Source organism: Amphiprion ocellaris, chromosome 20, assembly GCF_022539595.1.
Source record: "Amphiprion ocellaris isolate individual 3 ecotype Okinawa chromosome 20, ASM2253959v1, whole genome shotgun sequence".
Taxonomy (NCBI): Eukaryota; Metazoa; Chordata; class Actinopteri; family Pomacentridae; genus Amphiprion; species Amphiprion ocellaris.
The window spans coordinates 13003395-13029690 of NC_072785.1; the positions used below are offsets into that span (position 1 = coordinate 13003395).

Consider the following 26296-nt stretch of genomic DNA (forward strand, 5'->3'; position numbering starts at 1 on the left):
TTTTGTTTGAGCATATGAACCACTAAAGCAGAGTATCAGCTAAAATTATGAGGACCTTTGGCACACACCTGTATATTGCATATATACCAATGACAAAGTACTTCTGCTGATATTTCTGCAGTTCACATACAAGTGCTGCAAATATTTCACATCAGTTAATATGCTATACCATTACTACAACTAGTCGACCCTGAATACAGTTGATCACAAGCTCCCAGAACATATTAAACATGCATTAGCAAATCAAATTTAAGAAGTTTAAATTAGAGAATATCTATTAATTTTCATTCACAAATTACAAGACAATTGATTATCAAAATTATTTAATTTTCTGCGCAGCAACTAATCGATACAGCAGTGAAGACTACTAATGAAGACTACCATTTACATTACCATAAATGTTTTTATACATCACACAAAAAGCTGATGCTGCCATATGAAGCATTGCTTATATTTAGGTCTGTTGACTTTGGCCTTTTGTGAGCAACACACATCACACTGATGAACTATGCAAAGGGGAAAATGTTGGAAAAGTTGTACAACTTCTATCATGCAATGGAACCAAAGTTCATTTCAGTGGCTTTTTTAATAACTTTCAAGCATTTACAGAACAACCATCAACCACACATTCATGACTGGCCGGTGACATAGTGCATGCAGCAATCAGAGAAATGAAGAAAGCCGTCTTTTTTTTGGAAGGTTTCACTCAGTCGTCGTGCTTCAGCTTCCTGATCTTTCCCTTGTGGCGGTCAATCTCACGCTGCAGACGTTCAATCTCCTTTTTGTGGTGATCAATTTCCTCCTGGTGGTGCTGCTTCAGTGCTGCCAGCTGCTCCTGCTCCTTACGCCTTATGTGCAGATGGAGAGATATCCGATGGGTTCAGTCAGACACGATACATCAGGTAATTTAAAACAAATAATACTCAAGAATGCATTTGAGTTGTGCAGAATAGAAGATTACTTACTTGAAGTACATCTCCTCCTCAGCAGCCTGCTTCTTTCCCATAGCTCCACCTGCCTCTCTGATGGACCCTCCGCCTCCACCACCTTTGCCTGCACCTTTACCCAGCTCACCTAACTGAGATGGGGCGGGGCAGCATTCCAAAGGAAAAAAATGTTTAAGTTAAACGTTAAAGCTCAGGACTATGGGCATTTGTTCTGTGAATATTTCTCTATAAGACAGGTGCTTCAAATGATACATTTTCTATTTTTATTTTTTAGGTTTAGCTATTAGAAACTGTTAATGTAACATGACGGTAGAGTTGGACCTTGTGAAAAGCAGCATGCGTTGAAGGTCAAGATTCATTTTATTTCACAAAGGAGAGGAAAGGGCTTCATTGTTTACCAAGTGAAAATGGAGGTATTTGGAACACACCAGAAACTGTTTGTGCCAAAAACAATGCAACTGAGGGCTCAGAGGACAAAGCAATTCACAGAACTGAATTCTTCTGTGAATAAAGTGGTGTGACAGGTGACAAATTAGGCAACTCTTCAAATGATCAAAATTAATCCTGACATTGTTTTTAATCTGCGCCACTGAGCAGGGCTCTTCAACTGAATGACTACAAGCTTCATCTGACCTATAAGCACATCTCCAATATTTAATACTACACAATCCATGTCATAGAGACTTTTAGCTAGCCAAAATTATTAGGCTAAAGGACATGAAATGATTCACACACAACAGTATAACGGTTCAAAACCGGTATTTAATTAGGTGGTGTGGTTACCGGACGTACATTACCTGGTCGGATGACATTCTCAGCTGTGAAGTGACAAAACTTCTGATGTTAGGCCTCAGAAACCTCGCCATTTTCGCTTCTTACGTGAAAAAACAACACTGACAGTGACAGTTGAGCTTGTCCTTGTCTGGCCACAAAAATACACCACAGGACGGCGCCATTATGAGCGAATGACGGGGGGCGGCGACACGAGATTTACGACGGTTTAATGAGAAGAGACAGTAAAATTACAATTCATGTACAGATATGCTATTTACAATACGCTGCCTAATTCATGTTAAATACAATGAATGAAACACAGCGTAGGGAAAAATATAACGTCCTACTTTCGTAATGGTATGGTCTCAAAATTGCACAGCGATACGTTTTTTACGTAGCTCTTGACCTCACGTTGATATTTATTAATGTACATTTTTAGATCCAAGTACCATATATGCACATTATTACTGTTGTTGTTGTTATAAAGCGACTGTTTTGTATTTTCTTTAAGTAATTCAAACTTTATTGTAAAACTGCCGAAGAAGTGTTGAAATTATTTTAGTACTTTTATAATTTATTTATCACTACTCAAATGCTAAATAACTGTCATGGAGAAGTGTGAATCTATGTTTAATATTTTTCTGTTCATTTTTGCATTGATGGAAATATACATATATTTTCCAATCTTATGGGTATGTGTTACAATTAAACTACTAAAAACAAAACTACAGCGACTTAATAAAACGTAATTTCGGTTTATGAAGTAAATGAGTTGTAAAGCAACACAAAATGCATATTCCTCAACAGTATGAGTGAGGCATTATTCAAAAAACATGTCAGTAGTTACTAAATTACTGGCATAATTAAAGTAAAGCTTCTTATAACACACTATTAAATCAATGTATCCCTGCTGTCATGAACTGTCTTCAAAAAGAAATAAAATCTCCTTTAAAATAAGTTACTGTTTAATAGTAAAACAAGCAACCAGAATGTGATAAATGCTTTGAAGGATTTTATTCAACGCTGCAAAGAAAGCATACAGTCCCCTCTTTGAACAAACCAAACTCTGGCTCATGTAGTGAAAGGAACCTTGCAGATCCCCTCCCCTCCAGGTCCCCTATAAATACTTTGCTTGCCAGGCAACACTGGCCCAAAACCAAGAGAAGAAACTAAGAAACATCGTGTCAACTTAAAATTTCAAACCACATTCAACATTTTTCACAATTCACTTCATACATCATTACTCTAATCACCAAAGTTACATATATACAGGTATGGTTGGACCCTTGATGGCAAGCAAGTGCTTCAGAAAAAGTAAAACAACATTCCCCAATTATATCCAGAAAATAAAAATCACAAGTCTAATCTATTTTCAAATGAAACTTTCTGCACTGCCCTATCCACGACGTGTCCATCAAAAAGAGATAATTAGAGGCACTCACGTTTTGTCACTGTGACAAAGCATCTGCAGAGGTGCTCTAACATAAATTTGATTTTGAGTGGATGACTAGAAGAAGGAATACTCTCTTGAAATTGACTGGAAATAGTGGCAAAGGAACAACAGTTGCACTTGAGAGACAAATCTTAATCTGGCCTGTGTATCTGTAAAAAGCACTGTCACAAGTATGTATGGAGTTTTTTTAACCCATAAAATTCATAACATGCTGCAGGATTAATCATAAAGTATGCATTAAAAATGATTCTTAAACATTTAATAGTAGGATGTCTTGTCTGCATCACAACAGTAACGTCTACAGTCTAGAAAGTTTTTGTAGGTTATCGTCATTCCTTTCATTTATAAAAAAAAATAAAATTATAATTAAATTGTGCAAAAATAAAAGAATTTCTAAAATAAAACTATCAGGTCCATCTGTGAAATCTGACGATAGCTTTTTTTAAACACACATTGTCCAGATGTATTGCTCACAGCAAGTGCATGACAGGTGAGAAAGAGACAGTACAGGCTTACAATTTTTAGGCTGCCCAGTGCTGATATGTTTTGGTTTTGTTTAAAATAAAGTTTCAAAGGGAGCAAAATGGAAAGAATGGCAAGTGAAGAAAAGGCTCAAATTAGATAAAACTAGATGGGAGGAGGGGGGCAGACATGGAGAAAAAAAGCAGGGTGCATCACAGGGCCAGGAGCGGTTTGCGGAGGCCCTTGGGAGGAGGCAGCGATCGCCGCCCCCCCTTGCAGCCCCGTCAGTCTTGCTTGACGCTGCCCAACGCTCTGAGACGCTCGAGCAGAGGAGGGTGGGAATAGTGCCACATGGAGAACAACCAGTCAGCCACGGGGAAGCCCAGGTTGTCCTTATTGAGTTTGATGAGGGCAGAGTAGAGCTCTGAGGCTTTGCCCATTGCACGTGCAAAGGCATCTGCCTGGAACTCAAACCTGCGACTCAGGACTGTCAGACAGAAGGACAGGAGCTGCAAAGGAAGGGGAAATATTTAAACAACTCAAAACAATGGAATTTTATGATTGCGCGTTTATGAAATGTCATATTCACCTCATTGTAAGGAGAAAAGATGAACTGGAAGATAATCATCAAGCCGATTAATGTGGGTTGGCTGTCAGTGAAGCCAAAAGCTACAAACAGCTCCTTACGTCCAATCAGAACCGCAAATAGGGAGAAACACAGGAAGGAATTCATCTGCAGAGACAAACATCAGCAGGTACTGCATATCAACTCATCATCTGAATAGCTGTGTTATCATATATAATGAGAGTCATTGATTTGGTGTAGAATTAATACAAAAGAAAACATCTACGCAGGAAGACTATCTTTTAAAAAAAAAAAAAAAATCATCACCTGACTGATGACAATATTCTTGACAGTGTGTCCAAGCTTCCAGTGACCAAGCTCATGGCCCAAAACTGCAAGAATCTCTGGGTTGTTGCATCCTTGTTTCTTGTTCTGTTAAAGCATTTAAGAGAACAATGCTGCTCAATTATACAGAAAGACAATTCAAAATCAATCATCTAAAACCAGTGTCAACATTATTAACTTAATCCTTCTCAGTTCCTTCCTGGTCCCCGAGGCACTCTTAAAAGAAATGATGCTTGACAACTGAAAATCTCTTTCAGCCTCTTGGATTGGCCTCTAAGGTAAACATTAAAATGCTCTCAAGTAAAGTGGAAGTTTCCAAAGAGTGTTAGCATGTTGGTGAAATTGTGTGCTCTCTTCTCAAACCACCAAGTACTATCAATATAATCTCTAGAACTCAAAGTGTGTTTCTTATAGCTACAATTGTTGAAACCATTTTGGTGCCTATTAAGAGCTCTGGTTTCTACAGGTGCAATAAGAACTTTTCTAAATCAACAGCTTTCCAACCTTGGGCTTAGCCTTTGACTCGCTGGATGTTTCTTCACTCTCTGGCTGTTCGGGCTGTGGATCTCCAGCCTTATTGAGAGGTGAGTAGTCCTCCAACAGAGTGTCAAACAGGACGATGCGTTTGTTCTTGAAGAACCCATAGAAGTACGCATTGCTGTGTGACGAACGCTTGGAACCTTGAAACAGGGAAAACATTCAAGGCAAAGAGTGGTTTATCTGCAACCAACTTGCTCAACATACCTTCAAGCTTCTAATATTCATAGTGTCAAAAGGACGAGAACAAGAGCACAAAACACTGAATGAATTGATGTGGATGTGGCTCCACATGCAGCACTCACCTTCAACTACATAAACTTTGGTGAGGGGAAAGCTTATACTCTTGGCCATTGTCTCAATTTCCGTCTTTAACTCTCCTTCTGGCAATGGAGTGAACTTGTCAAACAGGGGAGCAATGTAGTCAGCATAGATGGTTACGAGTACCTTAGAACACAGGAGAGAAGTTGCATTATAATCGATATTTTGTTGAAGGGCACGATCTGCTATAACTTGAGCATACTATGCGTTTATTTTGAGCTAATCCTGAACTGCCAAACCAGCTACATTTTCCCCCATTTGTTAAAGACATTTTACCAAAGTTGCACAGGTTGAGGTGAATGCAGCACTAACCAGAGAAACTGCTAGTGTAAAAAGCCACGCGTAGATGAAGAAGTAGTCTCCACCAATCTTTATGATGTACAGGAGCAGCGAGGTCACAGGAAGCAGGATACACTGGGTCACAACAAACTTCTTCACAGCATCTTTGAGGAAGAACCCTAACGTCTGAGAGGAAGGCCAGACAAAAAAAGAAGTGGTGGGATCTGTCAGGATATGAAACTAACAATGATCTAGGTTTTACACCTGAGATGTTTTAAGCATTAAAAATTCACACTAGACATCTGATGTGGCTGTAAAAGATTTCTGTAATAACAGAGAAAGCTGCTGTGGTACCTGAATTTATATCAGTTTAAATAGGCCCTAAAGTCTTTCTAATTCTGAAAGAAGTCCATGAAATATTTTCTCTGTGCTGCCCATCTGCATTCTTAGTAAAATTCAAATAGTGACTTGACAAAACATGAGTAAACTTCCATTTGCAGTTTTGGAGCCTGCATGACACGTCCCATTAACTGATTGCAATTCATTGTAACCACCATGAAATCTAGCAGATTATTGCTAATGTTCTTCCAGAGGACGGAAACTGCAAAACACCCTAACAGCCACATTTCTATTCTGAGTGCTGTTCAGCCATTGTACCTGCTGATTAAAGCCGTGCTTCTCCTCAATGACAAATGTGTTGTACAAACTCCAGGGAAGTCCAGTGAAGGCACTGAACAGCGTTGCAAGCGTCAGAAACACAAGGGACTGGGTGATCTCATAGTCTGGACTGAATCCAAAGCGAGCTGTCACAGAACCAGCAACACCCCACAGAAATGGGATTCCACCGAGCAACAGGATCAACTAAAAGGTTTCAAACACAAGATGTAACTGTGGAGCACAGACACCAAGAACACCATAGACTGTGTTTAACTGAATATATGTGGTAGCAAACATTTGAAGTAGCATGTTATGCAATTTTAATTTACTAGTTGTCTTACCGTCCCTTCAGTCTCAGAATAGAGTCCAGACCAAAAACTGAAGTTGCTTTTATCCAGCTGATAAAGACGTGACTTCTCAAATGTTTCAGAGTCCATGATCTTTCCTAGCTCCTGTGGTACATGTGTTGTTGATCTATATATCCTCCGCTGCAATGTGGAAAGAGATGAGCACAGTGTGTTAAAAGCCAATTTATTACCGATCATGACAGTGCTGCAACAATGAATCAATCAGATGGCTAACCCAAGATACATATTTCAAATATATTAGAGATTCTATAATTCAAAGATTGTCAAGATGATAAAACTTGGACTTACAGCTTTGGAAATAGTTATCAGACCACTGTGACCCTGTTTTCTGCATATACCTTTCCAGTTGATGGTGGAGCCATTCTGCCATTTTCCTCTTAAGGTTGTAATGGACATCTGTTTTGCTGATTCTAAACTGGTTAGTATTAACTCTCGCATTAAATCCCTTCTCGGTACACACTTGGATAGATGGCTGTCTTATCATCACCTCACAATGCTCTTACTTTTAAGCATTGTTGAGTAATTTAGTTTGAATTAGCTGTTGAATTAACTGATGAACAATATACCAGAATTAAAAAAAAAATAAAGTTTCCACAGATCTAGTACAAGTTTTTGAAATGCTTAGACTCTCAATATATTATTTTTTTAATCATCAGTTACTGCATTGATCATATTATTAGACCTTTTTCATTACTTTTAGAAAATACTGTAGTTATTTATCCACAAAGGTAAAACAGCAGGTAGTCTCCAAAACTGTCAAAGCTTCTGACTTTTAATTAAGGCTCAGCAAAAAAGTCCAAAGATGTCATCTCACTTTACTAAACTTGGTATAAAAAAAGTCCATTGTACAACTGAGATAAAAAGTGTTTCCTATTTCCCATATAAAGACATGTGGAAGGTTTGACAATAACCATTTTTTGCATTTGAAAATACATGCATGCATGTGTATTTTAAAGATTAATATACACAAGGTTGTGCAGGGTCATAGTGACACAGAACAGCTGCTATGCTTTAATACTAAAAGATAATTTCAAAATCTTTATTTCCGGTTAATTAACTCTGTTAAATAAACTGTTATTTGCAAGATCCGCCGATTCCATATTTCATTTAACGCAGACTTCATTAAAAACACAGCTCATATGGGTCGATACGTATACAATCCACAAGTTATAAGTTACACATCGTTTGCAGCTTTTATTGATACATTTTAGTGCCTCTTCTAAAGCAATGAATTTTTATGTTAAATGATTAACTCACCTGTCTGTAAGAAAGATATGCCTCCCAAAGATATACTGTCCACGAGAACCCCAAAACAGCATAAAATATCTGCTTCTCCACGGGGAGGTCAAATATAGTTTCGACCATGTCTGCTCTGTTTTTGTCTCTGTTGTTGCAGCAGGCTAACTAGCTCGGCAGGCTAACGGCAGCCTGACTGGTAGTTTCAGGCTAGCGGCTAATTAGCTTCCGCTCTTCACACAAACAGGACACTTTAATCTTGAATTATGTTGAAACTGTTACCGCGTCAAATCCACAGATACTGACTCAAAATGAAACATCTGCATCCAGTTTCCATTCCTAAGTTATGGCTTTCACTGCTAGTACCATTCCATTCCTGCGAGAAACGAGCCTGTCGGTGAAGCGCGTCAGCGAATTCGGCATCCGACTGAAACGTCGACTGTAACTTCTGTTCCGGGGTTGCACATTTTAATTTTAACGAGCTCTATGAAGTTAAATAACAAATATAAAACAATTGATCTTAGCTGAATCGAAAAATGGTCGACAGTTTTGCTTTTTAAAATAAAACTTCGTCTGCAGAGCGACTAAACAACCGTGGCTGGTGTTTTAATGGGAACCGTGGTAAGTTTTTACTTGTTTAATTCCTTGTATTTTATTATTCAGCTAACATTCCATTTTAAGTGTATTTGATTACAACCAACAAGTAACCAATGCAAAAAGCAGCTCTTAAATACAAAAAAAAACTTAAACCCATAACTCATAGTTAACTTATACAACCAGTTTATTGACAATATCTGAACATTTAAAAAACATTTCCCTGAGTGTGGCTTAATGTAAGTATATTTAATAAATGTAGACATGTATTTAACCTCAGGGTTCATTATTTTGCATTTCATCAGGAGAAATATTGGAGATGACGCACTCTGCATGAGTAGGTGGATCTAGCAAAGATGAGCTTTTGGACTTGGATCAGCTGATTCCCATGCTCCAGTATTACCTGGCACCTGATCTGATGAGTGTGGACTATGCACTGTGTAAACACAAAATCAGATTGACTTTATATACTGATAAAACTACTGAGACTACATCCTGACAGACCCTCCTCCATTTTAAGTCTTTTATTCACTAAGTATTGAGACTTATTGACAAGTTTTCCTATATTGTCAAATAAAGTTACAATCAAATAAATTGTTGCAAACTTTTGTACAGTCATCCCTTGGCTTTTTGAATTCTTGGGGCTTTGGGCCACCTTGCCTGGTTGATAATCCAGAGTACATATTTAAAAGATTTGCAGCGTGCCAAGTACACGTTTGAACTAGGAGTAGTAATGTGAGATCAGAAGCTTTCCAAGAAATTGGTACATTGCAGAAATTCAGATGAATAATAGATACAAACTTATAAATACTTTGGTAATTACAGGTTTTGTTAACGATAATAACCCTCTTGCTAAATAGCATATTACAGGCAGTGGACACAACGTATAATATTTGAAGGTAATATGTTAGGTGTAGTTTCAATTTAGCAAACAGCCCCAAAGATGTAATTGTTACTTAAACTTGCTATTAAAATAGTCAATTTCACAATTAATAAAGGCTCTGTATTCATTTCCACATTAATTTTATTAGAAAGTGTTACATACATGTCTGCCAACATCTGTCGACTGCATCCCAACACTTATTTAATATAAACTGAGGTGAAAAATTAACCAAACAAATTCATTGAGAACTTTGTAAGGAAGTATTTTTAGTCACGTTTTCACAAAAGTGAAAAGGCCTTGCAATACGCTACTGACCATTTCTAACAATCTGAAAAGCTGTACATTTATCTTGGAGAACTACAGTATATACACTTGTCATCAGGAATTAACATAATAGGCGTCGTCTCAATGCTTTCATAACAAATGTCTATAAAACAATCAAACAGGATCTGATGTCCACTGTTGAAGCTCATTTTTATCTTATGCTAATTTCTACAACTCTTCAGTTTGGCAACTTAAAAACAAATAGCAAAAAAACATAACACCTTCATTGCAGGGAGAAATAAAAATACTGATACATAGCTTGTGAAAATACATAGTAATTTGCCATAGCCATGTTAAAAAGGTGCTCAGTTAAACTAGCTTCCAAGAAGCAGTTTGCTGTTGTTGGTGTCTGATGGGAAGAGGTCAGGCAGGGTGGTGGTGGACACTGGTCTCCCCAGAACCACCACAGGTCTGAGGTACTGAAGCTGCTTAATGGCCAGGTCCCCACACCCAGCCAGCGCTTTGTCCAGGATGGACTTCAAGTTTTGGACTGACGTGAAGTCCCCAGTCATAGCGTGGGGCTTCAGCAATGGGGAATGAGTGCGTCTGCTGCGAGTGTGTGAGATTCCCAGCTGGTTGTTCTCCTTGACGGAACAACTGCGCCTGAAAGCATCTCGCCGTTTCCCTGGTGCCATGCTTTTGTCTTTTGGGGATGTGTCTTGTATGAATTTCAGGAATGAGGACTCAAAGCCCATAGGCTTATAGGCAGCAATGTCAAAAGGGTGTGAAGAAGGGCTACCAGGTTGGGCGTCTTTTACATTGGAAGGCTGTTCAGACAGTTCATTTTTCCGTTTCAGTGGCTGGCGGACTGGAGGAGTGGGACACGGAGCCGACCCGTTTACCATTTTACCACCATCTTTGATGCTTGATGTGTCTTGGAAGCCCTCTTCAGTAGTAAAGCGCAGCGAACATGGTGGTGAGAGGTCAACAGTGACTGGGCGGAGAAGAGGTTTGATTTTATCCAAGCTTAATCTCTCCTCCTGTTTCTGACTGTTGTGTGTTCCTGCAGCTGAGTCTTCAGCATGCCCACCTGTGCTCGGCTCACCATAAAGCACCTCATCTGCCCCAAACAGGACCCCATTTCTCTCCACAGGTGGCAGCTCCTCCTCTTCCTCCTCTGGGAATCCCAGTGGATCATGATTATCCTCATCCTGTGTTTCGGTCTTGATAGAGTGTAAGCTCATGGGTGCAGGCTGCCCCCCTGTGTGTTCTGTCTCTGCCTGGTACTCCATTTTACGAACCCCATTAGGGGTACACGCCCCTGTAACAGTTGGCCTTGCCGACTTCCTCTGAATCAGCTCCTCAAGCTGCTCAGCATTAAAAACAAGCTTATCTTCATTTTTAACGAGATCCTCTCTACGCATGCGATGAACCCTCAAGTAGTGCCGGTTCAAACTGTGCATGTAAGTGACGACAGAATCACAGTCCTGAACCATGCATGGATAGGCCACACGCAGGCAGCGGTCTTGGCACATTTGTAGTGCTTCTTCATGAGATCTAAAGACGAAACGATTAAAAGAGTTTCTTTTCTCTTTCTTTTTTTCTCCAGACACTTTCTTCTGCTCAAGACCCTCATTACCCATTTCTTCTGATTGGGCCATCGTTTCAGGCTTTGGACTCAATCTCTCAGCCTGTGTGGCGGGTGAACCAGGTTCTTCTTTCAGAGGGCTTTGTGGTGTAACAATGAGCTTTTTTTGGCATCCAGTAACTGACTTTTTGTGAGTGCTTTGTAGACGTACCACCAGTGAATCATAGTACTCACAGTGACGATAAAGTGTATGTTTTTTAAGTGCATCATCGTGGCTGAACACTCTTGTGCAGCCATCGTATTTGCACCTTATCAGCTCAGGTGGTTGCGAGTGGCAATCACGCGTGTGACGCACTAGGCTGCTTTTAAGGTGATAGGAGGCGCTACAGTTTGCAAAGTGACATTTGTATTGGGGCTGAGGTTCATCTGAGCTTGGTGGAGGCCTTTTCTTGGCGGGCTCTTTCCTGACTTCTGGACTGTGAGGCACATCAAAATCCTTTTCCAACAAGAGCTGAGAGCGGTTGTAATGATGTACTAACTGCAGGTGGCGCACAAGGCCTCCCTGAGTGGAAAAAGCTGCATCACAGTTTTTTGCCACACAATGAAAGGGTTTACTGAACTTATCCAGTATGTAGCACAGATTACTTTTGGCTACCAAGCGTCTTGTCGTTCTGACCTGCTGTGTAGTCTTATCCTCGCTCTCCTCCTTCTGTTCGCTGTCTTCCTCTCTACTCTCTGCTTCATCCTCTCCTTCCTCTTCAGATTGGGAATGATTGTGAAAGTTTTGTCCATTTTCACTTAGTGTTGTTGAGTTTTTTGCCTCATGTTGGTGCTGCAACTTTGGCACCTCTTTCTTCTTCACATTTAGACCATGGTTCATCATGGCCTGAGAGGTTTGCTTTGTTTGAGATGTGAGCTCTTGGCTTCCCTCGTACCGCACAGATGCACAGCTTATTTTGTCGACTAAAGACTCACTCAGGTTATGGATCTGAATATAGTGAGACCTCAACACATGTTTCTGTCTGTGACTCTTGGAACAAAGGTGACACACATAAGGCTTAAAAGCGGTGGTTTTCAAAGAAGTCAACCTTCTGGCTTGCTCAATGGTACGGCCATGTTTGGTGTTATAGTGGCGCAGTAAACTGTAACTTTGGGCAGTCCTAAAGCCACAACCCTTCATCTCACAGATATATGGCTTAGCAGTGGCTAATGATTCAACACTGCATTCTTCGTTTGTTGTTGATGCTTGTTCACTTTGGATTTTTACCTTTTCCTCTGGCAGATGTGGTCTCTTCTGAAGTAATACAACAGGAGGCTTTGCCATAATTGCCTGATGAAGTGACATTTGTGATGCAGTCGAGTCTGGGTTAGACTGAGGGAGCTCACTTGGCAAACTGTGAGGTGATGAAGAATTTAGGTCCAGTTTACTCAGCCCAATAAGAATTTCTTTAAGAGCATCATTTTTTGTCTGAAGGCCTAAAGGGCTTGTTTCATTGCTTTGGGGTGGAGTGGACGTCTTTCTTTCTTTGCCAGCTTCCACGGGTTGAAATGGAGTTGAGAGCTCATTTTTTCCCTTTTCTTCATTGTCTGGCTCAGTTTCAATCTTTATCCCTTTGGACTTGGAGCCCTGCTCTTTGTCATGTTTGTGTTCTTTGTTCTCCAGTTTAATATGTTCTGGGTGAGCACATTTCAGATGTCTCTGGACATCTCTGGCTCTGGAAAAAGTCATTCCACACTTCTCAAAACCACAAGTGAACTTACTTCCATCAAAACACACAGCCACCAAGGTCATTGTTGCTTTGGGCTCCTTGCAATCTGACTCTTGCAAAGAGGAGGCACAGCTAACTGATGAAGAGTTTAGGATATCTCCATTTACATTGTCTTCTGAATCAATCGACTTATTAAGGCGGGCTGTTGCTTCGGTAACAGTCTTAAAAAGTTTCCGCTTTGCCTTCCTCTGAGCCTCAAAGTCATCTTCAGAGAAAGTTATGTTGTGTGTGGATAAATGTTTAATAAACTCCTTTTTGGATAAGTAGTATTTCTGACATTCACTGCTGGAACAGGTAAATGCTGCGTCTCTGAAATGCTGTGCTTCATGGTGATATATCTGACCTAAGTCAGAGTAGGTGATGTAGCAGCCTTTGAGCTCACACTGGTAGTTGAGCTGATAACCGTGGGTCTGCTTGTGTGTGACAAGTTCGTTGGAAGAGCTAAACTGCGCACCACAACCTATAACCACACAAGTGTATGGCCGATCACCATAGTGAACTCTTCTATGTTTGCGGTGATGGTAAGCTGAGACAAAATGACGTCTACAGAAGACACATTTCTCCCGTTTGTCTCGCATCTGATGAAAATATTTCACATTCTCATCACCTTTATGCTCTGACTTTAAGTGGACATATAAGTACTTGGAATGTTTAAAAATCCGAGTACATCCAGTTCCTGGACACGGATACTCATCCCGGTTTTGAAGTTTGAAGTGCTGGTCAATGTAATCAAATGTTACATGCTCGTCATCATCCACACGCTTCTCTTTGACTGTTTTGGCTTGTTGCACGATGTGATGCAACACATCTGGATCATGCGTGGATTTGTAATACAGCATTAAGGAAGGGTCGATGGTGATCTCACCGGGTTCAATATCATCATCCTCATCTATTGGTTTCGGCACATCCTCTGTTTTAACATTTTTGTCAAGATGTGTTTCACTGTGAATGTGATTTTTCAGGTGAGGAACGAGTTCCTTTCTGCTCTCAAACTTTTCCAGGCAAACAGGGCAGGGGTGGCTGTTGTCCTCTGCATGTCTTTTGGAGTGGTGCATGATTTGGGTGTCAGTGACTGACCTCTTACAAATCTGACAGCAAAACTTTAGCTTCTTTGTGTCGGATTCTCCCTTGATTTCTGTTTGGTTAGTATACGGCTTTTGATCCTGTTGTTCATCATCATCAAGACCTCCATTTATCCTACTTTGGTGCTCAGATTCTACTTTCAATGTGATTCCCAGTAGGTCATGATGTTTAAAGTTCTCTTGTTTGTCTAATGCCTCTTCCTCTTCTCCGTCGGACTCGGGTTCCAGGCCTAGAAGGGAGGTGCAGTGATACTTAAGAGTTTTCCAGTCCCAGAATTCAGGGTCAAAAGGCCAGTGTGCTTTCAGTGCTAGTAGCAACTCACAACGCAGCGAGTTGGGAATAACTTCACTTTCCTGGTCATATTTTTGGTCAGGGCGTTGGTAGAGCTCTTCAAGACGGCTGTAGGCTTCTTGGATTGGGCCAAGCAGGAACTCTGTGAGCTGGCAGGCACGCAACACTTCAAGGTCATCTGGAAGAAGGCAGGACACTGTCTTACAGACAGAGATCCTTGTTTCTGAGTCATCTTGCTTTGGAAGTTGAAGGGCTTTGACACAAAGTTCTACTGAGGCAGGTATCCCCAGTTCCTCTGCCTGAAAAGACAGTGACATATTACCATTAACTAATGCTGGAAAAGGCAAAACTGACCCCACATACAATTGCCATTTTAAGTGTTTATCATGATAAGATGCTGATGAGACACTTTCCTCTGCCACATATGTGCAAATGAGGGCTCATCCTCCTCCAGTCTAGAAGGAGGAGGTAATGCACTTAAAGCCGTTTGTGCCAAAAATACCAGATGATGAATAGTTTCTGCACTTTTACAGAATGGCTGTTACCACTCACCTCAGTCTGAATCACACGGACCAGGTAAAGCAAATGGTGGACTGTTTTGGCAATGGCTCCTAGCTGAAGGCATCGTTCCAGAAGAGAGGCCAATGAGGGGTCAAGTCTCCTCTGAAGCTTACTCCACAACAGAGTCAACTCCCTTTTAATGAAAACAGACAAGAGCATTTACACACACTTAAATCTCTAAACACCACAGCAATAACATTAAAAACAAGAAAACAAACATACTTGATCAAACATCTATGATTTAAACATCTAGTTTCAAAATCACAATGTATGTAAGTGCAGTTTAACATCCAGTCCAACCAAAACACAGACTACTCACCAGGAGCAGTAAAGACTCTGTTGCTGTAGCTGCTGTGTCAGGAAAGTTGTGCACAGAATAAAAGCTGTGTTCTCCTCACCCTCCGTTTCCAAATTACATGTGATCTCCAGTACATCTTTACAGTCCAGTCTGGATATCTGCCAGAAAATAAATAAAATGCTTACAGCTTAGAAACAACAGAAAACTCATAACTAGTCACTTCTCAACTTAGAATTGGGATACCACACATGGAATAACATTTCTGTCCTTTGTTGAGATATGAACCTGTTTCACTTCATGGACCGTTGCTCTAGAGGAACATTAGAGTTGAAAGTTCTGTCATCAACATGGACCCAAGAAAGATCAGCAAGCCAGCACTGTACAACACATATTTTGCTACTGTGATGTCTACATTTTGATTTTAACAAAGAACCTTATATCATACATCATACACTACCACAAGGATAGGGTAATAAAATACAGCACAGCAGATACAGGGAAATCCCAACAGTTTGCCCTTATTTTGCATTTCTAAGATGAAAACCTATGAGGAATTAAGAAAACATTCTTGGTTCAGTGTGCTATTGTTTTTGGAAGAACTTTATGACTCTTAAGACGTCAGTGGAAGGATTAATTCAACAGCTCTGACAAGTTTTCAACTAAGCATACCAAGAAAATGTCAGAAAATAGGGACAGACAGCACTAAAGAGCAGAACCAAACAACAAGAAGACATGTCAATGAATAAAATGAATGTGTGAGAATAAGACTAAGCAATATATCAAATAAAATTTAACTAATTCCACTTTTTTTGTTCTTGTGCAGGACAGCATTTAAGAGAATTTTCTTAACAAAAAAAAAAAAAAAAAAGCAAACCGTTCCTCAGCTTTAAAATTATCATTGCAATTAGTTTTCTATTGCCACGGCCCACCCTTCTATTCACATTTTCATTTTTCCTTCAACACATCATGCAAATCATGCATACAATTACACAAAAATAGTTACCGCTGCACAGCTAATCAGGTTTTACCTTTAAAATCTTGTAAGAGGATAACAGTCTAACTAGTGGTGCTTTTCTTTTGTTGCTGTCACTCATGAAGTCTTATTAAGTGGGACAAGGCACATAGTTTGAACAAAACTATTTTGAAGCTATTTTGTGGTTGGCTCTTGTGGACACTGTTCTACTTGACAATGCACTCAAGCCTCACAAGTAGTTGTGTGATTGTGGTACAAAAAGAAAAAGAAATTCTGCATGAATTACTGACACATTCTCGTTATGATCAAAACAGAGGGACTTGCACACTCAGATTTACTGAAAAACCAAACAGCACCTAAAACAAGCTCTATACAGTGTGTTATCATAAAATGGTTTGCTTGAAAGAAAAAAAATGTAATTCTGGACAATAAATAATTACTATGCAAGAGGACTTCTGTATTAATGTATGCTGCATTCATATTCTATTCAAAAATGTAAAATATTGCTTAATATGCAGTACATATTCATCGGAAAACTGAAAATAGGCCACAAAATTTCCATCGTGCACAAGCTCAAGTCTTCAAACTGAATGTCTGAAAATTGAAAGCTTAATTTGCATGTGGATTTGGGGGCTCTATTTTTAGAAATGGTGCAGACAAACTTTATAAATAGGTACATTTTTTATTATTTATTATAAAAAGGTTTCACTGGCAAATATGTCCCCATTTTCATTTACCAGCTAACATGATTTATATGCTGCATGAAAGAACAAAAATGCTGTGTGTTTGAGACTGTGTGCGGCTGTGTGACTGAACACAAAGAATAGAGGGATGTTTATTTGACTTTGAAAGCTCTGAGAGACCTTGGCCTGCTGTGATCCCCTTAATTTAGCATCCATGATTATCAAGGTTATATCAGTCAGTGCCATGCTAATTTTAATACTTTATATTTACTTTTTTTAAGAAATTACATGTTGGTGTGGCAGAAATGAAAGTAGACCAAATGTACTAAAAGAGAATAATGACAGGTGCAAATGTGACATATCTCCATGCCAGTTCACAAAGACAAAGTGTTATAATACCTCCACTATGGCTTCTTCATTGGGCAGCAGGTAACAAAGCAGGGAGACGTATGTTTGACGAAACGTAGCCTGGTTAGAAATAAAGCTGCATTCAGTGCAGGCTTTGGCCAACACCACCGCCTTGGCAACTTCGCCCATCTTCTCCAAATGTTTCACCCGCATCTCCATGAAGCCCTCGCCCTCCAAGCTGATGTATGCATCAACTAAAGGGAAAATTCAAACAAAATCTGAGTAGTAAACCACTAATAAACCTGGAGTAAGCCTGTGGAGTCACCTCAAAATAAAAGATGTAAACTGAATAGTAAACTAGATCCTTACCTTCCTCTGTGTTGGTGGGTTGGCCAGTGAGGAGGGAAGTGAGGACCGGGTTGCTCCACGCTCCTCCTTCTCCTGTGATCTGAAGTAACGCTTGTAGGTCTGTGCTTCCATATTGTAACAAGGTATCATGGGCATTCTGCAATAAACACAGAAAGATTATCTGTAAATGCAATGTATGAAAATACCTGTTCCACACCTTGTTGAACTTGGTTTGAAATGACGCTCTGCCCCCCCAAAAGTTCTGGTACATTCAATTGTATTTTTTCTACACTGAAGCAGCAGCGATAAGTCTTCCACTACTGTCATGAGATAATGAGATTTACAAATGAACAACTCAAAAGGGCATTCATTCGTATTAGAACATAAGTGACTTCAAATTAATAATTTATCTATTCTAAACAAAACAAAGCATTTGTCATTAGAACGCAAATGTTCATATCTGAAAAGACTTGATGACAGCTCTGCACAAGCTGCCAGCTTATAATTACTTTTCCTTTCCTGACAACAACTCCGGCTGACAGGAATGAAACACTTTCTTATTTGAAATTACATCAAACAGTGTCATTCTTACAATACAACAAACTGTGGTTAATATGTTGCAGTGTCTTAGCTGGGCGCAATCTAACAGCAAAGACGCTTACTTTTTAAAACCTATATTAGGTTCTACATCTAACTGGAACTACAGTGTGGTAATAAGTTCCCATGACTCGTCATTGTATATCCCTTTTTTGCTCAGCTTGGACATACTGAATCAATTTAACACGGTGCACTGCCAAGTCTTCAGTGCACATTTGCCACAGAAAATGAAGTCTATAGTCCTGTGAAGAACCCCTTGAGACTGAAACACTCATTATCTGGGAATAAAATTGTTCAATGTGTGAACATTTTCAAGACCTTCAATCCTTTGAGATAAAAACTACTTCAAGCCAGATTTTTCACATACATTTTCTTCATATTCAAGTACACCTTTGACAACCATTGAGGATATACACATCATTGGTTTAACTTAACAAGGGGGAAACAAAAACTGCTGTAGCGTGTACACTAGTTGGAGGCTCCTATTCTCAAATTCCTCAATTAGAAGGCCTTCAACATCCACAGCACAAAGAGTCAATACCCTCAATTTTTTTCTCTCACAAACACACAACAGAATCTTATGCTAAAGAAATTTTTGACTTAAGTCATCCCACATTTATTGTTCTTCAGCAAACCATCTTTTAAAAGGTCATCTACCTGAACAGAGTGGTGGAACTGAACCCAGGCCTCATAAGGGATGTCATTCTCAGGCACTGACAGCAACAGTTCAAAACAGCTCCTAGAAGAAAGAAAAACAGGACGATGTTTTCATTAATCTGTGCTCAAACCCAGCAAAGAAGAGGCTGCACAAGTTAATCCAAGCTCCCCACATCATTTTTTTAAAGAAAACTGTAATATCATCTAATTTCAGTCATCATGAATCGTGATTGGGCTGATGTTAGGGAAAGCTTTCTGTTTTAGTTTCACATCTTCACACATTAAGCATTTCAAAAGGCTTGTCATAAAATAAAATAAAACCCCGGTGAAGTGTTTTTGAGGTAGGCTCTGTCACACATAATTTTTTCATCTGCCAGCAGTTAAATTTAACTTTCAAATAAGACTTATCCTTCAGCTGAAAACACTGAAACAACTCCTTTCCTTCACCTACGATCAAATCAAAACTGATTGGAGGTGTAGTGTGTGGGCTCAGCAATTAAAAGAAAGGGACATTATGAATTTCTGATCGACGTAATTCAAGTCATGTCAGTATGCAAGTAAATTTCTTCAAACAGGTTGTCCTATGTAGCATGAGCCCTTTAAAGAACCTGCAAGTGCATCGTGAATCACATCTAATCCCAAATAACAACCACTCAGTGTCAGACAATTTGTGTTTGTGGCCTTGATATGGATTCATTTATGGCAGAGTTCTGAGTTCGAATAATTGCTACTGATAAAAACATTAAAGGTATAGCTTCAAGAGACAGCAAGCACAAGAAAGAGTCAGATTGTTTTTTCATACTCTTTATAATATGCAACATACAAGAGATGTGCTTACTTTGATTTTCTATGTAAGCAAACAAATGCCTCTATTGAATTTATTAAATTAGTTCTACTCAAGAGTCGTATGTTTTCTATTTACATTTAGGTGCAAATGTCTACTATGTCGTTCAAGTAGAGGACAGAGTCTTTAGCACAAGTGTTTTAAAAACATGCTGCCATGTAGAGTTGAAAGTGAAATAAGAAAGTGATATAAATGACATACAATGTCAAACTAGTGTAGCTGCCTTTTAGACAGCATTCAGTCATTTTCAGACTAAACTAAACAAAACAGAAAATGACCATTAAAAGCATCTTTTAATTCATAAAGCAATATGGCACCGTTAAGGGTACATCACCTCACAGCCAGACAACATTTTGTTTTCTTAAGATATAAGACAGGAGAACAGACAAACTTGAGCATGACAATATTTGTTGAACCAGTCTGCAAACTACATGTGCCACACGCTGTCTGTCAAACACCCCCTAAGTCTTTCAACAAGATGTCAAAGATTAAAAAATTAAGCACAACTTTCCAGCTGCATGACATATTTTAGCCTCAAAGATACTAAATTAGTGGAAAGTCTAAGCAATGACTCACATTTCCAGAATACTCACCATGCATTTCAAATTTAAAACTCAACTGTGAAGACAAATGAAGACTATGCTAGATTTGCCTTTGCCCAGTCAGACGCAGGAAAGGTGCATAATGATATCTGAGTGATGATACAACTGTCAATCATGTGCTGTATAGCAGGGCTGCATAATCACCTGTCATTAACCGCTATACTGGTTCATTTCATCAGACAATGTAGCGTTCATAAGATACACATATCTGCAGCAAAAGCTTAGCTCTCATGAAGACACTTCTCCCTCCCTCCTTCTCTTTATCTCTGATTACACACACACAAAAAAATGCTGCACATAAGCTAAGACAGTCTAAGTAATAAATTAAAAGCAGAATTGAAACTGAAATTAAAACGGAGTTGGGCAGAAATAAGCCTAACAAGTAAAGACAGATTGGAGAAAAGAGCCGAGGTCAAATGTGCCACACCGACCCAGGAGACACACACAAACAGAGCTAGAATCTAGCAGTAGCAGCAGCATATGGAGAATGGAGATATAGGGTTGTGTTACATTGCACAGCACTCTTGTCAGGATTGGCAGATGGAGAGGGGTGTGTTATGTAGTTACTTGTGCTGATTAATGGTAATTATAACCAACTGGAAAATATACAAAAAACAATCAGTGTTGGCGTCTTCATCTGTCAATAAAGGATCTGATTGCCAATCTGCACAAGTCTGCTGATAAAGAATGAATTAGGATTTTATTGGACAAAATGCTAACATCAAGCTTGTGTTAGCAGGCTATTAAGGACAGAAATAATTGACAATGACCTTACTGTTACCTAAAGTTCATGTAGTGATCAGTAAGAAGTCCTCAACACAAACTGCTAAATGTGCAGGCATATGGAACCACTTGACACAAAGATTAAGTGCGTGAATGAACAAAAGGAACCCAAGCCAGGATTTCAGCTGTCTAGCCTACATATGGGGCCTTCCTTGATCTCATCTGATCTCAGTTTCATTTACTCCATTTATCATCCACTGATATTTCAGTCATCCTATGGTTTGAAAAGCATATGTGCACTTCTTCTGTGACCTGGCAGTTTGTTTTTATTTAGTTAGGTTCTATAATATCTATGTGTTTGTTTTTGCGTTTCAACAAGCATATTTATAGTTTTAAAAATATACATAACAAATGCCTTTCGTTTCTTCGAGAGGCACTCATTTCAATGGGGGGAGAGAATGTGCTGTATTTCAAAATGTAGACTTTCACTGAAGTATTTTTTGATACTCACAAAGCTAGTCTCTTCAAAACAAGGGCCACTCTGTCGGACTCTGCAGTGAGGTGAGATCGAGCTGCAGCAAAGCAGTTTATTGACAGGCAGTAGACCTCCAGAAGAGGCAGACCATGCTCCATGGAGTTCCTGCTCCCAGCATAGTGCATCAGTGCCTATAAACACACATAAACACCACAAAATGTAAATAATATGCAGATAGGGGAAGTCATGAAAACACTGTAAATGCATTCAGAAACCACAACCAGGAGAGGAGATCAGATAGGAGACAGATGTCTGGACGACCAGGGGCTTTCCACCTGGGGGAAATACTAGTCTATACTTGATTGATCCCCGCTGACACCATGTCTGGTGTGAGGTGCTCCTGATTGGGCCTGAAGGGACCTGATTGTACAACATATGACAAGCCTAAATCTGACTGTAGGAAAGACATATTTATTATACTGTGATAACTTCTGACAACATTTTTCATACTCAAATATTAACACTAACAGCTAAAAAGATGCACTCACCTAAACATGTACTTGTCATGACCGGAAGGTTAATTCCAACTGTTAATTCACAAAATTTCAAACGTACAAATGAAATACAAATACTGTTACTGTTGACATTAAACTACACCGGAGAGAAAACAGGGCTGTTCTTTTATGCATTCTTTACATTTGACGAAGACAGTGGTGTTTTCAGTGAATATTGTCAGCTGTCCCCAGGTATAGAGAAATCATGTCTCAACAAAAGTGTCACCTGTATGTACACTACAGGCCAAAAATTTGGAAGCAACTTCACATTTTTGTTCACAATGTCTTTCTTAAAAAGGTAAAAATAATGAAAACCAGTATGAATTCTATGGATTTTGGGATGTATTTACTGCTTGATCAGACTTTGCTTTCATTGATATGCACCATTTTCCTCAATTTATCTTTAGGTATACGTTGATGTTGCCAGGCAATTGCTGAACAGATATTAACAAAAGAAAAGAAGGGCTTTGTTTTAGAGTTAAGAAGATTTGCAAGAGTCACAACCTCAATGCAAAAATAAAAAACAAATCACAGTTTGCATTATTCGCTGTAGCTCTTTGGCTTTTAAGATTTGCATACAAAAACTATAATTATCAAGTTTTTGTATCTGTACTCTTGTTTCTTTACTCAGTTGTTTCTTTCTAACCATTTCTGTGGTAGTTATAGTAAAAATGTATTCTGATGTGCTGGGATAGGCTCCAGTGGTGTATAGATAATGGATGGACTCTTTATATTATAATCATGTTTATTTTGTAGCAAAGTACACCAATGAAACTACGCTTTATTTTTTTTTTGTACAAATTTGATATTATTCCAATCTCTTGGTCTGAAGTGTAGGTGTCAGCCATTCACACAAAGTCATCGTAGCACTAAGAATATCCCAGGAGTCTCATTTGCCAGCCAGCGAGAGCCTGCCTGGTCGCTGCTGGTGTCCACAGGGGCACCAAATTAATCCCCCTCTGTCTAAATACGGCACCCTCTCAAAAGGAACCAAGAATAAAGTTCCGACCCCAGAGATCTACATCAGTGGACTAATTACATCTGGGATACTTCCTACTGGAAGTGAGAGTCACTTACAATTGTTCTTCATTTAACAGCAACTTAAAAAACACTGAGGTTGCTCAGAGAGGAAAAGAAACGACCTACATTTTTTTCTCCCTCAAGAAGTACTTCTTAAATGCTGTAGTGTGTGTGTGTGTGTGTGTGTGTGTGTGTGTGTGTGTGTGTGTGTGTATATATATATATATATATGTTGAAGTATTCCTTGTATCGATACTGCTTATGGGGAAGTTTTGCTAGAGCTGGACTCCAAAGTAGGAGATGAGTGACAAAAACAGCTTTTAATCTGTGCAAAACTGCTTTCCTAGGATTTCAAAGTTACTGACTTTAAAGTACACAGTTCCCTTGTTGGGTTATATGCCTTCCCCATACAAGCAATGCCAAACTAAATATTGCAACCTGTAGAAGACAGGTCTATTGAAACAAGAACTTGTAGTGGAAATATTGCTAAAATACAGACTTTAAAAAAAAACGTTTTTCATTTTGCTTCCTCAAATATGAAAGCTATATTTGAGTATGGCTTGTACTCTATGTTATGATATTTTGCATTTAATCATCTCCACTACTGATAAGAGAAAAATACATGGCAGGTGCACCCATTACCAGTCAATTTGAACATAACAAAAATACCTGATTGCAAAATTTGTCATCATCAACACAGACAGTAAATAGAACATTTGATGGGTACAGAGTAAGAAGGTCTATTTAAGATGAACAAAGTGCAATATTCTAGTCTGTACTGGCACCAAGTAGCTCAAATATTTGGAAAAAACATATCGCGATGCCGCCCCGCCCCACATGCATGCAGTAATGCAAGATGTGCAAATTATGGCAATGTCATGTGCGTGCAAACATCTGTTGTAGATTTCCTGCTTTACCACTTTGTTCACAGTCTGAAAGACGGAGTGAAACGAGAAAACGAGTGAAAGTAATGCGACCTTACCGTAATAACTTGAACCTGCACACGGGCAACATATCACTCAGCTGCCAACGTTAGCTCAATGTTACTGGGATGTTTTGACGTGAAACGAATGCATACGCGAATATGCGCAGAAATGCAGACTGTGCATTCGTGTCCCGTGTAAATTGCAAACCTAAACTTGTCCGTGTAGCTAGCTGGCGGACGGCCGTCGCAGATGAATTTAGCTTGCGGGCTGCGAGAAAAACAATCCTGGGTGAGCTAACGTCAGGCTAACGCTAGCTTCGATGTTGCATGTACACATTACCTGGCAGAAGTTGTCGCAGTACTCCGTGGAGGACTCCGCGGATAATTCTTGTTGCCTGAGTACGTCCTCGAAAGCTCTCAGCGTGGCCAGTAGCGTTTCCATTGCAACCAGAGTGTCCTCGGCCGTGTCCAGGGCCCGATCGCTCCATTCGTGCTCTGGTTCGACATTATTCTCCGCCATCTTCACTCTCCGCCACGGCGCGTATGCAGTGCAGCCTGACGCCGCCTTCACTTGCTGTCGGAATATTTAAATATGTCAGCTGAACTTCACCTGAATGACCCCAAAACAAGACGCCGGGGAAGTGGCTGACTAGAGGACCTGAAGTGTAAAGCTTGTTGGCGTTATTATTCGCAGGTTGTTGTTTTTGTTTGCTTAGCAGAACACCCTTAGAACCAGAAGAGCCCCAGAGAACCTTTTAGGGTTCCTCACCTTTGCCACTATGGAGGCACCTTTGGAGTTCGAGCTGGTTCTTTAAAGAACCCTTCAGAAAGGTTCTTCAGTGAACCATTTGTGGGGTAACTCTGGACATGTACAGCGTAAAGAAGCATAGTTTTGTTGTTGTTGTTGTTGTTGTTGTTTTTACTATATACGGTAAATGATAAGAAAGTTAAAATTGTCTAGAGTAAAGTTTCAAAACAAGAAAATATTGAGTTGACTGCCATATGGGAAAAGAAATGAAGCAAATATTTACAATTGATGACCTGGAAATTAAAGAAATTTGGAAACGTTGAACATTCGTGTTTTATTTAAAAAACGCAAAACAATTATTTATTAAATTCAGTTATTTTCTGTCAGTCAAAGATTCCAATGGTTTGACTCCTTTTTAGATTATCAACAGACAAACTAAAATGTATCTCCGATTGTTAATTCAAAATAATTGAATTAAAAAGTTGCCTTTTCAAAACACAGTAGAGAAGTCATCTTTTGAAGTGTAACATATGTCAGAGTCAGTTTTCAGTGCAGATCAGCTTGTTCATCATTAATTAAAAGAAAAAAAAACCCTGCAACTATTTCAGGTAATCATTTTCTGGCATTCAAACATGGAGCTCTTTCGAATGATATTTGACATATTATTGCAAGTTTAAGTGACTGCTTTTGTCTCTTGGGCGAATTGAGATCTCGTCAGAATGTCTGCCAAGAAAATTACATGCAAATGAATCTTGACATTAAAGTCAAAGTCACTCTTTGCCTAAAGGTAAAGCCAGCCTCTCCATTTTATTTAGGAACATCTTTAGTATTTTTTAATTTCTTTCCGTTATGTTTGTGGGTAGGAAGCATTCCATTATAATATTGTTAATAATAAGAATAAAATGGAAATCCAATCCTCACAAAATGATCCTTTGAAAAACCTTTCTGAAAGGTTTCTTGAGCTATTTCTGCTGCAGGGGTTCCTCAACACACCATTTTGAACTCAGAATGCTACTCAAGGCTTTTCTACTTCTAAGTGTGTATTATTTAGCCTCCCAGCAATAAGAGACCTTCAGTCAAATCCCTTTGACTGAAGGTTCCCTGAAGGTTCCTGTTTGCTGGGCTGCAAATTAACTGATTTAACCCAAACGTGAATGTTAGAGGTATCTGCATTTAAAAAAAAAACATTTTACATTTAAACACTTTCATCCTGGAGTGTATAAACTGATTTTAAAACAGCAACCATATACACAGGTTTTGCTTGTGACCCGTAACTGAGGAGCCAAAGAAATGGGAAAGACTTGAAGAGCGAAGGAAGGGAACACCAAAACACCTGATTGATTTGCTTACCTTGAATCACAAAAAATAAAATTAAACTACTCTGAAAAAGCTTCTGTACAATTAATTTGAGCAAACATGATTCAACTCTGAAGTCTGGATACAGCCTTTTCACTTATTTAGGATTTTTATCTCACAAAGGTATTAATAACTGAACACCGAAATTGATATTACATATGAATGTTC

At 39.2% G+C, this 26296-nt stretch overlaps 4 protein-coding genes across 4 annotated transcripts in view; all 4 read right to left on the reverse strand.

The window, feature by feature from the left end:
* The window catches only part of tonsl (tonsoku-like, DNA repair protein), a 317986-nt gene that overhangs the window by 156841 nt on the left and 134849 nt on the right, over nt 1–26296 (reverse strand). The gene's annotated exons all lie outside the window — the stretch shown is intronic.
* On the reverse strand, nt 307–1903 carry atp5if1b (ATP synthase inhibitory factor subunit 1b). The gene is made up of 3 exons (XM_023291855.3): nt 1745–1903; nt 966–1078; nt 307–848 (listed from the first exon to the last, which is right to left on the reverse strand). Exons 1-3 carry the CDS (start codon nt 1811–1813, stop codon nt 707–709), a joined length of 324 nt encoding a protein of 107 aa, XP_023147623.1. The 5' UTR covers nt 1814–1903; the 3' UTR covers nt 307–706.
* zmpste24 (zinc metallopeptidase, STE24 homolog) lies at nt 2721–8372 on the reverse strand. Its single transcript, XM_023291853.3, has 9 exons — nt 7966–8372; nt 6682–6828; nt 6341–6544; nt 5717–5869; nt 5389–5530; nt 5051–5226; nt 4529–4633; nt 4226–4369; nt 2721–4145 (listed from the first exon to the last, which is right to left on the reverse strand). The coding sequence occupies exons 1-9, from the start codon at nt 8071–8073 to the stop codon at nt 3921–3923; spliced, it is 1404 nt and encodes a 467-aa protein (XP_023147621.1). The 5' UTR covers nt 8074–8372; the 3' UTR covers nt 2721–3920.
* On the reverse strand, nt 9545–24687 carry rlf (RLF zinc finger). Its single transcript, XM_023291857.3, has 8 exons — nt 24365–24687; nt 21562–21716; nt 18882–18963; nt 17649–17784; nt 17331–17533; nt 15297–15433; nt 14969–15110; nt 9545–14715 (listed from the first exon to the last, which is right to left on the reverse strand). Exons 1-8 carry the CDS (start codon nt 24542–24544, stop codon nt 10060–10062), a joined length of 5691 nt encoding a protein of 1896 aa, XP_023147625.2. The 5' UTR covers nt 24545–24687; the 3' UTR covers nt 9545–10059.